Source organism: Arachis hypogaea, chromosome 5 (genome assembly GCF_003086295.3).
Source record: "Arachis hypogaea cultivar Tifrunner chromosome 5, arahy.Tifrunner.gnm2.J5K5, whole genome shotgun sequence".
Classification (NCBI taxonomy): Eukaryota; Viridiplantae; Streptophyta; class Magnoliopsida; order Fabales; family Fabaceae; genus Arachis; species Arachis hypogaea.
Genome location: NC_092040.1, coordinates 33,925,270 through 33,943,515, shown reverse-complemented (window position 1 = coordinate 33,943,515; position 18,246 = coordinate 33,925,270). Strand labels below are relative to the sequence as shown.

The 18,246-nt window shown below is 28.9% G+C and overlaps 2 protein-coding genes across 3 annotated transcripts; both read left to right on the top strand.

The window, feature by feature from the left end:
- The first annotated feature begins 6,293 nt into the window (after positions 1-6,293).
- Positions 6,294-11,268, top strand: LOC112799645 (polygalacturonase At1g48100). Of its 2 annotated transcripts, none has more exons than XM_072237062.1 (8): positions 6,294-6,669; positions 6,773-6,901; positions 7,130-7,312; positions 7,925-7,963; positions 8,219-8,261; positions 8,680-8,761; positions 10,027-10,135; positions 10,691-11,268. In XM_072237062.1, exons 1-8 carry the CDS (start codon positions 6,400-6,402, stop codon positions 11,096-11,098), a joined length of 1,263 nt encoding a protein of 420 aa, XP_072093163.1. In that variant the 5' UTR covers positions 6,294-6,399; the 3' UTR covers positions 11,099-11,268. The 2 variants fall into 2 exon arrangements, with proteins under 2 accessions (XP_072093163.1, XP_072093162.1); XM_072237061.1 differs by having other exon boundaries at positions 8,054-8,261.
- Positions 11,269-13,563: 2,295 nt separating this feature from the next.
- Positions 13,564-17,396, top strand: LOC112801156 (cysteine-rich receptor-like protein kinase 3). The gene is made up of 8 exons (XM_025843731.3): positions 13,564-14,079; positions 14,477-14,943; positions 15,086-15,199; positions 15,297-15,436; positions 15,640-15,850; positions 16,154-16,388; positions 16,468-16,612; positions 16,890-17,396. Exons 1-8 carry the CDS (start codon positions 13,742-13,744, stop codon positions 17,265-17,267), a joined length of 2,028 nt encoding a protein of 675 aa, XP_025699516.1. The 5' UTR covers positions 13,564-13,741; the 3' UTR covers positions 17,268-17,396.
- Positions 17,397-18,246: the final 850 nt, after the last annotated feature.

Here is an 18,246-nt window from a genome sequence, read left to right as displayed (position 1 = left end):
CAACAAACATGCCCACATATTATTTTGGATCGAATTTGCCAATATTTTCTTTGTTATTAAGCACAAAATACTTGCATCCAAAAACATGGAAATACTTAAGATTTGGAAGGTTCCTTTCCATAGCTTATAAGGAGTTTTCTTTAACCCTTTTCTAATAATGGTCCTATTCAAAATATAGCATGCTGTATTTACAGCTTCAGCACATAGAAACTTTGGAACCTCATTCTCACATAACATAGCCCTAGTCATCTCTTGAAGGCTTCTATTCCTTCTTTCAACAATCCCATTTTGTTAAGGTGTTCTAGGTCATGAAAAATTATGAGTAATTCCGAAGTCATCACAGAATTTTTCAAAGTCTTGGTTTTCAAATTCTTTTCCGTGATCACTTCTCAAACGGACCACTTTTAAATCTTTTTCATTTTGAATTTTCTTGCAAAGGGTTGAGAAAGCATGAAAAGCATCATTTTTATGAGCAAGAAAAAGTACCCAACCAAATCTAGAGTAATCATCTACCACTACCAAATCATAGTGTTTACCTCCTAGACTTTGCGTTCTTGTTGGACCAAAAAGATCAATGTGTAACATTCTAGTGACCTTTTGGTTGAAATTCCATCTTTTGGTTTAAAAGAGGATTTAACTTGTTTGCCTAATTGACAAGCATCACAAGTAAGATCCTTATCAAATTTGATTTTAGGAATTCCTCTAACCAGATTTTTCTTTACTAGCTTAGAAATTTGGTACATGCTAGCATGACCCAACTTTCTATGCCATAGCCATTTTTCAGATTCAAGAGAAGTAAAACATGTTACATTTTATTTTTTCAAGTCCTCAAGAGTTAATCCATACACATTATTGCATCTTTTAGCTTCAAAAAGAATATTCCCAGTTTTTTCACAAACAACTAAACACACAAATTTTCTAAAAACAACTTCAAAACCTAAATCACACAATTGGCTTACACTAAGTAAGTTATGTTTCAAACCATTTACAAGAAGAACATCATTTATACAAGATGAGAAGCTTTTACCAACTTTACCAACGGCCACTATCTTTCCTTTACCATCACCGAAAGTGACAAGTCCTCCATCATATTCATCAAGCTTTATGAAGAAGGTTGTCTTTCCGGTCATGTGCCTAGAGCATCCGCTGTCCATGTACCACATATTTTCCTTCTGTTTGGATGCTAGGCACACCTACAAGACAAGCTCAAGTGACCTTAGGTATCCAAATTTTCTTGGATCCTTTCACGTTAAACCATCTCCTATGACCCAAGCCATTGTAAACAAAAATAACTTTGTAAACTTTGTCACCAATCATTCTTTCACCAAAAAAATATTGAATGAGAAAGTGTCCATTTTGGTTGCATAGTCTACAAAATCTTGGAGTTGCTGATTTGTTAAAGTAGGTGGGATCTTAAAACCTTGTGTCATTAGAAGATGAAACTCTATTTTCAAAAGAAGGTTTCTCATTAGATTTGTAAAACCCCAAACCAGTTTTATCAAAGAGTGGTTTTTGACTAGCCAATATTTGATTTAAATTTTCATAACTTTGAGTAAACCTGGCTAAGTCATTTTCAAGATTTTTAATCTTTTTCAGCAACTCTTCATTTTCCTTAAAACAATTTACATATGCAACAACAAAATGATTACTTTCACAACTTCTAAGTTGGGCTTTTAACTGCTTATTTTCTTCAACAAGATCACAAGCAGTTTCGGCCTCCCTTAGCTTTTCCTTAAGAAAACCATTTTCGGTTTTAAGAATGATGATTTGTTGTTCAAGATCTTGGTTATCAAGTAGAAAACATCTTATTTTTCCAGAAAGGTGGTCTATCATAAGATGAAGATCTTCAGTGTTAGGGTTGTGAAAGACTACCTGATCTATGTGATCTGCCATGAGACAATGTTGTGACTTGGTTTTTGATTCTTCATCATCGTCTGAGTCATTTTCCAAGTCCTCCCATGAAGCCATCAGTCCCTTCTTCTTTCCTCCTTTTGGCTTCTCCTCCTTCTTCAACTTGGGACAATCAGATTTGAAATGCCCCATTTCCTTGCAGTTGTAACATGTTACTTTGCTTAGGTCTTTCTTCATTTTTCTTGAGCTGCTGCCTTTGCCTCTCCTTTTGAACTTTACCATTTTCCTGAATTTTTTGGCAAACAACACAAACTCATTTTCAGAGGAATTATCATTGGATTCATCATCCAGGGGGTTAGTTATAGAATAAAAAGCAATTCCTTTCTTTTTTGAATCTTTTTTCAAATAAGTGTTTTCAAAAACAAGTAAGTTTTCTCTCAAATCATCACAAGTCATGGAATCTAGGCTACTGCTCTCAGAAATAATTAAAGCTTTTGTTTCCCACTTCTTAGTGAGACATCTCAACACTCTTCTCACAAGCACAAAATCAGAATGTGTTATTCCCATAGCATCCAAGCCAACAATGATGGTGTTGAACCGTTCGAACAGTTCATCTATAGATTCTCCTTCCTTCATTGCAAATATTTCATACTCTCTGTTCAACATGTCTATCTGAGTCTTCTTCATAATGGTGGTTCCTTCATGAGTGATTTGTAGTTTGTCCCAGATTTCCTTTGCTGTTGTGCATCATGATACCCGTCGGTATTCCTCGAAACTGATAGCACAGTTGAGTAGATTTACAGCCTTGGCATTTAGCTCTACCTTCTTTCTATCTTCCTCAGTCCAGCTTGCTTCTGGTTTAAGAGTGACTACTCCTTCAGCACTTGTGTTAGTTGGAAATTGAGGACCCTCTAGGATGATCTTCCAAAGTCTGTAGTCTATTGCTTGCACAAAGATTTTCATTCTTTCCTTCCAATAGGTATAGTTAATTTTTTCCATTGAAAAGAGGCGGTCTGTTGCTTGAATGTCCTTTTGTAAGGTTGTAAGACACCAGATTTGAGCCACTGCTTTCTGCCATCTAGATCTTTTCTCCAAACTGCAAAGCTTGATCTCTTTGAGACCAAGCTCTGATACCAATTGATGGTTTTCAGTGGCTAAGAAAATGGGGGTTGAATCTTAGCCCATTTTTTTGCTCAGTAACACTTGCTGTTCTTTGAAATAACTTTAGGAGACTTTTTTATTTTTGTCTCGTTCCTAGCCACAAGACTTTTATTTTTGTCTCGTCACTTGGCACGAGATATTTTTAGTTTTAGCTCCTGTGCAGTAGAAACAGAACTGGAGTAAAAAAGAGAGAAAATTACACCCAGATATATCCTGGTTCAGCTGCTAAGTGCAGTGCAGGCTACATCTAGTCTCCATCATAATAATGATGGAATTTCACTATAATCTTCTTGATTACAGACTGTAAAGTGCTAACCCAACTTATAAGGAGATTCTCACAGAATCATGAAACACAGCACAGATGTACAAAGGAACTCTAAGGACATCTATGGCTTTTTCTTTTAATTTTGCACTCTGCCTTTTTCCGCTCTATGACTTTTTCATACAAACCTCACTGTTTGCCTTTTTCCATGAGACTCAAGACATGACAAAATTAAACAAAAAAATTACAAAACAGAATACGTTGAAGGAGAAGAAAAACTGTTAGCTCAGGTAGCTCTGAGAACTCTGTGCCTTGCACGCTCACACTTTCTCCTTGCCTCAAATCGTGGTTGTTCTCTCTTTTTATAGAAGAGGAAAGCCTCCACATTTGAAGCCAAAAACCAAGCCAACTTCTTCTTCTCCAAGAACAAAACCGGTTTAGCCAGAGAGAGAGAAGAGATAACCCATGCGAAACCCAATATGCAATTACCTCTAGTCCTTTCTTGGTCATCAATCTTCTTCAATCCGAGCGCTCCATCCTTGGCTTGCTCTCCAAGATGAATTTTCGGCCCTTGATGCTTCATGATGATGATAGCTTCATCTGCTCCACTTTTGCTTCCTCCCTCACGTAGCCACCCTAGCTACCTTCTGTGATGAGTGAACCAAAAGCAGAGACAAGCCAGCCCAAAGATCTTCTCCTTGCTGGCCGAAATCTTCTTCAACCTTTTTTGGTGTGGAGAAGCCAAGATCTCATCACCATATCTTACCATAAGTGATAAGAATCTCAGCCACTATATTTTTTATGTTTTCTTGCCATCAACTCGATGGTCTTGGTGCATGTAGCTTCTTCTTTCTTTTGGTAGCTCAACTTAGCTTTCATAGTTTCCTGTGATATGACCAAAAGAAGAAGACAGAGTAAAGAAAGTAGATAGAGTAAGAGAAAAGCAATTAAATGAAGATGAATAAATTAAGCAAAAGTAAGTTGCTTTTATTTTCCTCTATGCTGAGTAGCGTGTGGCATTAATGCAATCAATCAAATCAATTACTTTCTCTATCATGGTTCCCAACGTAAGCTAAATTCAAATTAATTAAATTTTGAAATCCATCACTTGATGAGAGGTGAGATCCGTTGGAAGCAATGAAGCAAAACAATTTGCTTTCTTTCTCAACAAGATTCGGACCAAGCATTGTAGCAACAATTTTTAATTTGGGCTTGTGGCAATGTTTGAATTCTGGCCCAAATAATCACAAATTGCTTCAGCCACATAATATAGGAAGCATTAATCAAGGCTGATTGGTTTTAAGCATATTGGGCTTGTAATAATTCTTCTTTTCTGTTCGGCCCAATAAAAAAACCTGCATCACAAAATTATTAATTAAATAATAATTAATTTAATAATTTTGTAATTAATTATTTCAATAATGTTTGTTCATCATCAAAATAAACTTGAGTTTTCCAAACTCATCAATTATATATATCAACTAGCAACAGTCAAATTCATAGCACATCTTTTAACCGTCGTAAAAATATTTAATAAATTTTAAAATTGTCGTCAAAAATTTAAAAAATCGTCACAAAATACTATTTTATTGTAGTGCGCACACGCACGTGACACACAATAGAGATGGAGTCAATGAATGAAATGATATGGTATGGTTAAACTATTAATTATCTTATTTTGCATGTATGCTTCTTATTCATTATTTATCATAGGAGTGATCCATTTAAATCAATTCAATTTGTTGTGAAACGACTCATACTACATTGGAAAAATTATTTTGTATGCTAATTTTCTTTGTATATGTATATTTATTATGAAATAGTGTACTATATATTATTTGAAGTTTGGTTTATATAACTAATATAATCATTATGCAATAGAAGTTTATAAAAAATTAAAGTTGGTAGAAATCGTATTTAACATGTCGAGGCTCAAGCATAAGGAATTAAACTACCACTAATTGATAAGGACTTGATTTAAGAAGAAGTGTACAGCAACATAAAAAAGAATTGAGTTTATCAAAAACGGACATTCTTCTCTAATTTTATCAAGTCTAAAATTACTTTTATAAACTCTGTATGTGAAAGATCATCTACAAATTATAACTTTGTTTTTGATTTGTGGAAACAGATTTATAATTTCAATAAAAAAATTTTTTAACATGTTATTCAACAAATAGATGAATGTATAGTAACTTATTAGATACATACTTTGACTCATTTAAAAAAAACTCACAAAAAATTAGAGAAGTTAAAACTGATAGTTGAAAAAACTAAAAGAAAAGTTGAAATAAAAGAGATAGAATAAGACTTATGTTAATTATTATAAAAAGAAAAAATCTGTCAATAAATTATTACTAGCGAAATTTTTATTGATGAACAAAATTTATCGATTATTCTATCGGTTTATCTATAATGAGAACTAAATTTATAGATCTATATGTAATATATAATATTCTGATAGTGAGTTATAGTGAATTATTATTACACATTATTTAAAATAATAAGATAGTACATAAAATACTTTTAAAAACGTCCAAAATTCATACAAACTCATTTACACAAAAAATATCTAACAATTACATAAATAAAAAAATTAGAACCGAAAAAGTCATATATACTAAATTAGAACTGAAGAAATAATTTTTGATTGTATTATTTTAATTGTAATTTGTTATTTTTATTTAAGAAGATATAATTTTAAATTTTAAATATATAAAAAATTTAAAATATTATATCTAAAAATAATTATTATGATTATTTTGTTAAAGTTTTACATATAATATCTGACAAAAGGATGGATATATAATAATAAAAACCTAATGGAATTATTTATTAACATAATTTGACTAAATAATTTAATATAATACGTATTAACATCTTAATTATTATTTTCTTATAAAAATATCTGCCCATTGGTAAACCATTTTAACAATGTTTATTATCTTTATAAAGACTCACATCCCTCCAAAACGAAACAATATATTAATTGTTTGTTTCCTCCACTATATAAGCACCATCCTAGTTAGTTCCCTGTATGAAGCACAACACAAACCAGAAATTATTCCTAGTATTCTCACTCCTAATAGTATAGTATAGTGAAGAGATTAAACAATTAAGGGAATATGAAGAGGAACAGAAGCTTCTGTCAACTATTTTTGCTCTCCTTTTTGGTGATTGTGATAACTATTATCACCTTCTCTATAATCTCAGTAGAAGCAAGGAAGAACAATCATCGCCAAAACATGATTAACAAAAGACTCCCCAAACGTCACACAAGAGGGAGAGCCACATCACCATCGCCATCTCCGTCGCCGTCTCCGCCACTGTCCACCAACACTTTTGATATTATGTCCTTTGGCGCAAAGGGCAATGGAATTTCTGATGATTCACAGGTTAATTAATTAAGCACCAAAAGCATACATATCATTGTATTAATTCATAGTTGAAATCTTCCAATTAATATATAAGTAACCAACTTGGTTTAGAATTAAACAGGCACTTGTAGTTGCATGGAGAAGTGCATGCAAAGTTGGTGGTGCTACAGTTTTAGTTCCATCTAAACTCAAATTCCTTCTCAAACCCCTCACTTTACAAGGCCCTTGTATGCCAGATCTCACTCTTCAGGTTTGCTTTAATTTAACATATTTAACTTAAGAAGACATTCTCATATAGAGTAAAAGAATAAGAATTACATATTTTGTGGATCTATCTTCTTTTTTTTTTAATGGGTACCACAATAGAATTTCTGTATCCTATGTATAATATGAATCTGTATGTGTGTATAATCTTTTAAAACTTTAACTTATGTGAGGTTAATTAATGGGAATACAAAACTCTTTTCTTTATTAACAGATTGATGGAACTCTAGTGGCTCCAGAAGAGGCATCTTCATGGCCAAAATCAAGTTTATATCAGTGGATAAATTTCAAATGGCTACAGAACTTCACACTCAAAGGATCTGGAACTCTTGATGGCCAAGGCTCTAATTGGTGGACTACTTCCTCCTCTTCAGAACCTTATAATTATGAGACCCAGGTAATAAAGAATCTAATGTTGATGCACTGTAAAATAGTTTTATACGTACATCTAATTATATAACGTTATATTAGTAAAAATAATTGACTTTCACATTAACTGCGTAAATAGTCATCTAAAAAAATGAATGTGATTGCACGACTATATAAAATACTTTACATTGTCACCAAAATTAAACTCAGTAATAAAAAAATATATTCAGTTGGATTATTTTTGATAAGGTAGAAACTCGTATGCTCGTGTATTTATGTCAAATTGATAATTGAGAATCATCAAATAATTTGATATGTTTGACTAAATCGTTATTTAATAACTTTTAACTATTAATAAATAAAAACATATTCAGTTGGAATTATTTATGATAAAGTAGAGACTCATATGCTCTGTATATTTATGTAAAATTGATAATTAAGAATTATCAAATAATCAAATTATTTGATATATTTGACTAAATCCTTGTTTAATGGCTTCTAACTATTAATTTCATATAAAAATATTTATACAAGAGTTTTCGCCTTCTGATAAATAAAATGAATGAAAATAAAATGAATGAAAATAACAGTAAGGAAATCAAATTTCTCACCTTTCTTTCTCTGAATTGAATTCTTGCAGAAGAGCTACTCTAAACACATTCCATACATGAAGCCAACTGTAAGATTTTTCTTTCCTAAATCCTAACACACCATAACATGCATGTTATTAATTAATTCTTGTTTTTGACATTATTGTTCATGATACAAGGCTGTGAGATTCTATTCTAGCAACCATATAACAGTTCGTGATATCAGAATCATAAACAGTCCCTTATGCCATCTAAAATTTGATAACTCAAAGGGGATTCAAGTTTCCAACATTACAATTTCTTCCCCACAGAATAGCCCTAACACTGATGGAATTCACTTGCAGAACACACACGATGTGCAAATTCAGCACTCTGATATTCAAACTGGTAAGCCACCCATAATAAATAATGTAAGTTTAGTTTAATTATTCTAAGTGACTTTGTAATATATATGTATGTACCTTGTTGGTAAAGGCAGAATCTTGGTAAATTATTAAATCATTGCAAGAATAGTGCAGTTCCCACTTTCAAAAAGCAACAATGCATAAGAGACTTTTTTTTTCCTCCAAATTTTTAATTAACTTTAAACGGTAAACTGTCACCACAACTAACTTTTGAAACGTGCACCATGAAAAGATATAATAATAAATTAATAATAACTGAACTATAACTTTTGTAGCACTGTGTGTGCATATATAGTAGGTGTATATCCAACTGAAACCAGACTACTATATTTTATATTTTACATTATATATATTAAAAAATATAATAGTTGCTATTTTTTTATGTTATTCATTGATATCAGGAGATGACTGTGTATCCATCCAAACCGGTTGCTCTAAGGTTCATGTCCACCATATTATGTGTGGCCCCGGCCATGGTATAAGGTAATAAGAACATATTATTATTATTGGAGAGAAAATTCCACTCCCCTCCCCTACGAGATGCTAAAATGACACTCTCATCTCCTCTATTTTATAAATGTATATTCTCTTCCTTTCTAACTTTTAAAAAAACTCATCTTTAATCCATTTTAATTTTTTTGTGATAACTAATGTTAACTTTATCCATTCTTTAAGGAAAAATAAATTATTTTTTGAAAAAATACCCATTAACAAAAATTTTAATTTTTATTATTAAATTTTGCTTACCAAATTTTTCTTTAATAAATTATTCTTTTATTGATTAAATTGTATTTTTATTAAAATATTTTCAAAAAAATTAATAATTAAATTATTTTTTTTAAGATACCTAGCCTTCAATAATTTTTTAATTATTAAATTGTGATTTCACTAAAATTTTTGTTAATAATTATTTTTATAGTTACTATTAATTTTTTATATCAATATATATTATTTTAACATTAAATAAAAAAATCTTACCATTGTTAATATGTATAACAATTAATATATATTGATATTGAAAAATAATCTTACTAAAATTTTTAATTTAATGTTAAAATAATATATATAAATCGAAAAATTAATAGTAAAATATAAAAAAATTGTTAACAAAATTTTTGATAAAATTATAATTTAATAATTAAAAAAATTATTGAAGGGTATTTTAGAAAAAAATAATATAATTATTAAATTTTTTAAAATAAAATTTAATCAATAAAAGAATAATTTATTAAAAGATATTTTGGTAAGCAAAATTTAATGATAAAAAATAAAATTTTTGTTAATGGGTATTTTTTTAAAAAAATATTTTTTTCTTAAAAAATGAATAAAGTTAACATTAGTTAACACAAAAAGTTTAAAATGGATTAAAGAGGAGATTTTTTAAAAGTTAGAAGGAAGGAAAATAATGTACATTTATAAAATAGAGGGGAGAGAAGTGTCATTTTAACATCTTGAAGGAAAAGGGAATGAAATTTTCTCTTATTATTAATTATTATTATTATTATTATTATTATTATTATTATTATTGTAAAAACATATTATGCGTGTACTAAAAGTCAGTTTTGTATTGTTTATTTTATTTTCAATGTATATTTTATAATTTGATATGTATTTTATATGAATAATTAATTTAGTGATTATTTTTTTATAAACTATTATATATACCAGCATATTTAGCTAGTAGAAGTTGATTTGCTATCAAACTATATATGCTGATCCTTATAAATTTAAACTTTTGAAAAATATAGTTTAGGAGGATTAGGGAAAGACAAAAGCGTGGCATGTGTATCTGACATCATAGTTGAGGATATCTCAATGAAAAATACTCTATATGGAGCAAGGATCAAAACATGGCAGGTATTAATATAAATAACCTAAGGGCATGGGGAAATGCCAAAAAAAAAAAATCATGAAATTTTATTTACATGCAATTTATAATATAAGTTCTGATGTGAAGTTTGATATCCTACAATTACTAATTGATACAAAAAAAAATTATTAACAATATAGAAAACTGTTTCTTTCCTTCCCCTTTTTTTAATAAAAGTAATTTTAAGGTATCAAACTTTACATTTTAAAAGTAAAAAATGATAATGTTACTTCTAAATCAATAACATCCTTTGTTTTTAATTACAATTATTTTTTTAACTTATTTTTAATTTATATTTGTCATATATCAATATTTTCTGATACTTTTATATTATATCTATAAAATATTATAGATAGTTTTAGAAAAAGGTAAAATAATATTATTAAGAGAAAATAGTTTTATCAATTTGGGTAACATGCATTATCATCCCCTTTAAAAGTTTACAGCAGAAATTGCACGTAAGTAAAAGTGCATGGGGTTATTTATTACATATTCCCATTACATGACTCCAATTATTCCAATTAATTTTCTTTTAATTATAGGGTGGAAATGGTATGGTTAAAAATGTGAGATTCTCAAGAATCCAACTGTATGATGTTATGTATCCAATAATGATAGACCAATACTATTGTGACAAGCATGCGTGTAAGAACGAAACAGAAGCAGTGGTGATTTCAGGTGTTAAGTTCAACCAAATAAGTGGGACTTATGGGGTGCAACCTATCCATCTAGCGTGCAGCAACTCCTTACCATGCACCGACGTTGACTTAATTGACATTCAACTTAGACCCTCTATTAAGTACCAAGGTTTATTACAGCAAGCTGTGTGTTGGAACTCTTATGGAACTTCTCAAGGACCTTTGCTACCTTCAAGCATTCATTATTGCTTAAGAAGTGGTGGTGGATCAATCAAGAGGATAGCAAGGTCACATGATACTTTATGTTACTAATTAAAGATTATTTTATATATATATATATATATATATATATATGTGTGTACTGGCTTTCATTCCCTCCTACAAATAATTTTTAACTGTGTGGGAAGGTGCATGGTGTTGATGTAATTAGTTTGTTATAATTGACAGTGCACTAAGATATATGGATCCTTAAAAGTTTATAACTATTTATATAAAACAAAATCCCCTATACCTAGCTGGCAAGCTTATACAAGAAACACATCTAGAGGTAAATTTTACATTCAATTTTACCTCTAAACCAAATATAGGAAAATTCTATAGTAATTATTTAATTTATCTAAAAAGTGGAAAGGGCAAAAATAAAATTCTATTTTTTACTTTTTATTTTTTTATTAAATAGTTAAAAAATTAAGCACAATAAAAGATATCTATTACTCTAAACATACCTTAAAGATATCTTTTTCCACCAAAACTAGGTCCACACAATTATTCATAAATATATATAGCTTTTCCTTCTTAAATTTTTAACTTTGTTATGATACCTGCTCTATTTTCTTTTTATTCTATCTTGTTTCACTAATCATTCCAGAACAAAATAATTCGAATAAAAAAAAAAATTTGTACTCCTTCAAACACCTTAGCTTGTTTAAGACTTATAATAGAAAGATACTATTTATCAACCGGGTTTCATTAATTTGTACATCTAGAATTCAATTTTCTTTTTTATTTCTCTTTTGTTCGTTTTTTTTTTCTGAATTATTAATATAAAAAAATGGATTTTCAGTGGATGTGAAGAAAAAAGGGTAGAAAACATGAAGCTAACCAAACTCCAAATAGAACAAGTAGTAGTGGATAAACAAATAAGGTTGCTGAACAATGTTGTGACTAATGTTCAGCCTATGTATAAAGCAAATTAAACATGGATCACTTTGATCTGCAACATTTTCTTTTCTCAAACTCAAATCACGTTTTTAGAAATATCTGAAGTTGAAATGCTTTTGCTACAATTCTCTTGTTTAGTTGAATTTAAATATTTTTATTTGTTTGTTTATTATTTAAATATAATAAAAATTATTCTTTTAAAAAAATTTTACGAAAAATTCTTCTCAATCTCTATTATATAAGTAATATATAATAAATAATAAATATACACACTTGTCTATTATTTTTAGGAGTGCACATGTTCCCACTCGATTCGAAGACTCGGTTCAGTCTCGAACATTTTGAAAGACTAATTTAATATGATTTTACCAAATCTAGAATCGAATAAGGGTCTAAAAAATATAGATCCGATTATTATTTAAGGTCGGATCCGGATTAAGATGAATCCGGTTTCACCCGATCCATGTTCACCCTAAGAAGATTAAAAAAGGTATATATGTTTAAATTAGGTGAATCCTACCCAACCCTCTCTAAATTAAAAGATAAGTTATCCCTTGTGACTTGTCTTTTTATTATTAAATAAAATAAAATGAATTAACTTATTATGGTTAATTTTAACTTTTAATCTAAACTAAATTTTGTTAATTTAATTAATTCATCATAATGTAACTTCTTTTGTAAACTATAAAAATTATTAAAAAAAGTTTAATTAATTTTTTTATTTTTTTTAAATTATATATTTATTAATCAATTTCAATAAAAAATATAACAAATCTCAAAAAAGACAAAGAATAAATAAAAAAATTCAAGAGGAACACAAAATTTAAAATTTTCAAAATTTTCTCTCTTGCTTTCTTAAATTTTATGAAAAAAAAATAAAATATAAAATAAAAATTTTCTAATGATTTTTAACTATGTATAACTTTTCTTAATAATCTAACCTAAATTTTGTTAACCTAATTAACTAACTATGGTATAACTTTTTTATAAATTATAAAAATAATTAGAAAAGTTCAATTATTTTTTATAACCTAATTTTATATTTTATTATTTTTTTTAAAAATTAAGAAAGTAAGAGAGAGAAAATTTTGAAAATTTTAAATTTTTTGTCTCTTAAATTTTTTTTATTTATTCTTTGTCTTTTGATACTTTTTGTATTTTGCGATTGAAATTGATTAATAAATGTATAATTTAAAAAAATAAAAAATTATAAAATTAAACTTTTTTTTAATAGTTTTTATAATTTAAAAAATTTATATCATGATTAATTAATGAAATTAATAAATTTAAGTTGGATTAAAGTTAAAGTTAATTATGATAAGTCAGTTAATTTATTTTCAATTAATAATAAGAAGATATATCATAAAGAGTAACTTGTTTTTTAATTTAAAAAGAGTTAAATAGTATTCACCTAATTAAAAGTTGATACATTATAAAAGATAAATTATATGTTATTTTAGAAAAAAGTTTGATAGAATTTTTTTTATTGGAATATTCTTACAGAAAAGCACAAGAAGGTAAGACATTAATTTGGATCATACGTTGACCTCCTCACACGGTTTCTTCCCTTTTCATGATCATATGATATAATGCATTCCATGCAACTAACATTCCATTTTCACACTTCATTTTTCTTTCCTTAGTTTTGTCTCTTTCTCCCACACACTTTTATTCATTCTCGCTCACTTTGTAGCTTTAGTTTCCAATTACACACTCACTAATATTTCTATTCATATCTTCCAACAACAAAATAAAAAGCTACCAACAAATTAAAGTGTCCAAGTTCCAAATTCAATGCCTTCTTCTTCTTCTTCATCGTTTCTTATTGTCTTGCTTTGTTGTTACCATGCACTTATTACCATTATCCCTTGCGCACTTGGTGACCCAAGAACGACAGAGGCAGCGCTATTGTGCTCCAACATAATTATATCCCCACCTGTTCGCCGAGATTTCATATCAAACTTCTGGGATGCCTTGAGCTCCATGACCCCTCTTGTTTCTAACAAAAAATTTGCAGCTCTTCACAAAGGCTCTCAAAATGCCACTGTCTATGCTTTTAGTGAGTGTATGAAAGATCTCTCTAAACCAGATTGTGATGTTTGCTTCTCTGAATCCAAAACAAAGATCTTAAGGTATATAGCAGCACACATTTACTCACTTATTTTAATTTGTGACTAATTTTACATAAGGTGCTGTATTTTATTGTAATTTAGAGAAAATATATATAAGGAACTAACTTTTAGTTAGCCAATTATCTTTTATGATCTAGAATTTAAAGATAAACAATAAAAAAAAAAGATGGAAACTCAGGTGCAGTCGACTTCACGTGAAGTTGATAACTAAGAGCCGTTAGATGATTTGACTGATTTAACTAAATTTTCATTTAATAGCTCTCAGTTATCAACTTCATGTGAAGTCGACTGCACATGAGTTTTCACCTAAAAAAACAGGCTGATATTAGCCGGAAAAAATTGGCTTTCTAACATTATTCTTGTATTTAATACTTGTATTTGTATTTATGCGATATAGATGCTCGCCGTTTCAGAGAGGCACTATTGGTGGAAGACTCTTCCTTGATGGGTGCTACATGAGGTATGATCATAAAAATTTCTTCAATGATAGTAGTGTTAGTGGTGAAGATAAAACTGTGTGTGGAACCAAGGATTTTGGTGGGGATAGGAGTGTTTACAAGGCTAATGCTATGGAACTGGTGAGGAATTTGAGCTTGGAAGCACAAAAGAAAAATAATGTTTGGTTCTTCCATGCTGGGTCTGTGAATCATAGGAATGTGAGTGTTTATGGTTTGGCTCAGTGCTGGAAATTTGTGAATGAAAGTGGATGCAAGACATGTTTGGATGAAGCTGTTACTAGGATTGAATCATGTGCTTCAAAAGAAGAAGGAAGAGTGTTGAGTGTTGGTTGTTACTTGAGGTATTCAAATGACAAGTTCTATAATGATAATTCAAGCAATGTTGTTGTCCCTTTCGGAAAACAAGGTTAGTTTTCAGTCTGATTTTCTCCAATTTTCTTTGTTTGATTTACAAAAATATTATGCAGACGAAAAATCAGCATGCACATATTATTTAATTCATTTTTAATATATATTTTATATTTCAACATGTATTACTGTTTTTTTAGGACATAGTAACCTTCCTCTGATTGTGGCTGCATCATCTTCTTCCTTGGCTCTGCTACTGATCGTTGTAACGGTTACTTTCTTTGTAAGAATGAATATATTGAAGCAGAAAAGGGGTATCAGTAGTTTGATATTTTAAGACTATCACAAATTCTTCAAAGCTTCAATTACTAAAATTCATTGTAATATTTTGATGTTGTTTTCTCACTTTAGAAAGAAGAAAGTTTGGTGCGCTTTTGGAAACAGTGAACCAATCTAAACTAAATATGTCATATGAAGTTCTTGAACAAGCAACAAATTACTTCAATGATTCCAATAAGCTAGGAGAAGGAGGAACAGGTTCAGTTTACAAAGTAAATTCTGATCTTACATATAGTCATTTTGTTTCTGAAGTGAAATTCAATTCGACTCTTTTATTTTGTAAAATATAATACTAAACACCAATTTAAATATAATATAATACTAATTTTATTTAGACAAAAATTTAGGAAAGTTAAGTGTAATTAATTAGTCCATATAACATTTACCAGAAAATTTGTATATGAATGTTTTGTAGGGAGTTCTGCCAGATGGAAAGATTGTGGCCATAAAAAGGCTTAGCTTCATCACAACACAATGGGCAGATCATTTTTTCAATGAGGTGAATTTGATAAGTGGGATTCAACACAAAAATCTTGTGAAGCTTTTAGGGTGCAGCATTACAGGACCTGAAAGCCTTCTTGTTTATGAATATGTACCTAATGGGAGCCTCTCTGATCACTTCTGTGGTTTGTATTTTACTTACATTAATGTATTTGACATTGTTTTTGTTATATATTTTTTAAATATAATTTCGATGTAGTGTCAATATAAAGTAATTTTACACGTATATCTAATCACGTTACAGCAAAAGTAACTACTTAATAGTCATCCAAAAAAATGAATGTGGTTGGCGACTGTGTAAAATATTTTATGCATCAAAATTAAACTATTTTCTTTTTGTTTAAATTACAATTATTTTGAAACGAATGAGTATTAACATTTTTATTTAGATTAGCTAATTACGTGTTCAATGTGATATGCTCCTCTAGTTAGAAAGAAATCTGAAGGGTTGAATTGGGAAGTGAGGCATAAGATCTTGTTAGGAACTGCAGAGGGCTTGGCCTATCTTCATGAGGAATCACAAATGAGAATCATTCATAGAGATATAAAATTGGGAAATGTTCTACTTGATGAAAACTTCACACCCAAGATTGCTGATTTTGGACTTGTTAGATTGTTCCCTGAAGACAATTCTCACCTTAGCACAACCATTGCTGGTACACTGTAAGTATATGATTTTTTACAAAACATTTCAAGTATTTAGACAAATTCTCTTACAATGATGTCATTTTCATATGCATAGGGGTTATATGGCACCAGAGTATGTAATTCTTGGGAAGTTAACTGAGAAAGCAGATGTCTACAGTTTCGGAGTGTTAGCCATTGAAATTGTATCAGGAAAAAAAATTAGGTCAATTGTTCAAAATTCAATCTCCCTTCTACATGAGGTAATAATCTCACATTGTAAAATTAGCACAATTTGCCCCTTTTTTTAATTACTTATTAGTTTTATCACAAGGTGAAAACTCACTTACAATTGTTTTCATGTGAAGTTGATAGTTGAAAATCATTCCATAGCAATTTATTCAAACATGTCAAATCATCTGACTATTCTTAACTATCAATTTCATCTGAGAACAATTACACGTAAGTCTTCGCCTTATCACAATACATTTGATAGGATGATGACAGTTTTTTGTTCTCCCAAACTGTACAATATGCAAGGTTTGGAGCCTGTATGAAACAAAGAAGCTATGTGAAATAGTTGATCTAAGCCTAGAGGGAAATTACCCTGCAGAGGAAGCATGTAAACTCCTTAAGATAGGGTTGCTTTGTGCACAAGCTTCTCCAGAGCTGAGACCATCAATGTCACAAGTTGTGAAAATGATTAAGGACAACAATCAGGAACAGATTTCTGAACCAACGCAGCCACCATTTCTAAACCGTTGCAGCGGCGAATTCAGCAGATCTATTTTAGATGCTGAAGATAGTTTTAATGCTGGATCCTATGCTCATCATCACTCTTCAGTCTATAACACGAGTGAAAATCTGATTCAACCTTTGTACATTTCAAATCGGAGTTCAGAATATTTTAGTGCATGAAACCTTTAATTATGCCCATAATACATGAATTTCCATGTAAATTTTTGTTGTATGATTCCTTTTTTTTATACCTTCTCTTTTTTTTATTGAGATTGTGGAATTGGGGTGTTTCGAAGGTTTTAATCCAATACTTACTCTGTATATATATTTGTTTTGGCATCAAATATTATATAGTAGGAAACTCATTATTTCATATCTATTAGTTCTTGAAAATAAGGTATCTAACGAGTATGTTATATACTTATTCTAATAAATATATATAAATGATGAGTAACTAGTATTTTTGCCCGTAATATTATTACGGAAATATTATTACGGGAATATAAATTTTTTAAGATTACGTTAGCTTTATTCTAACATTATAAATTATGGCACAAAAAATTTATAAAATCAAACTACTCTTAAAAAAAGTCGTAGAAAATAAAAGTTTTTGTCAATTAAGAAGACTAGAATCTATATAGATAAAAAAAATCAAATAATAAGCCTTTTAGTTATTATTTTCATGTGAAAGAGTTTAATTTTTACTAATAATTAATTTTAATATTTATTATATAAAACTTGAAAAAAATTAATGTGTATACTTTTTATATTTGATTAGGTATTAAGTCTATTATACAAATAAAAATAACTAACTTTTATATTTGTTATTTAAAAAAATATTTTTTTCTATATATAAAAATATAATTAGATATTAGTATAAAAAAATTTATATTAATAGTTATAAAATCAACTCAAAATTAATTTTTTTAAACAACTAAATCTTAATTTTAATTATTAATAACAACATTAGTATTCGTTTTGAATTATATATAATAAATATTTAAAAAAACAAAAATATAAATTAAAAAAATAAGTGGTAGAAATTTGAACTAAATAAAATATTAAAAAGGTATGTATTTAATAATAATAAAATATATTTTTTATGTGAATAATATTACGGAATCATTTTTTAATTATAAATTTAATATATTTTTTATAA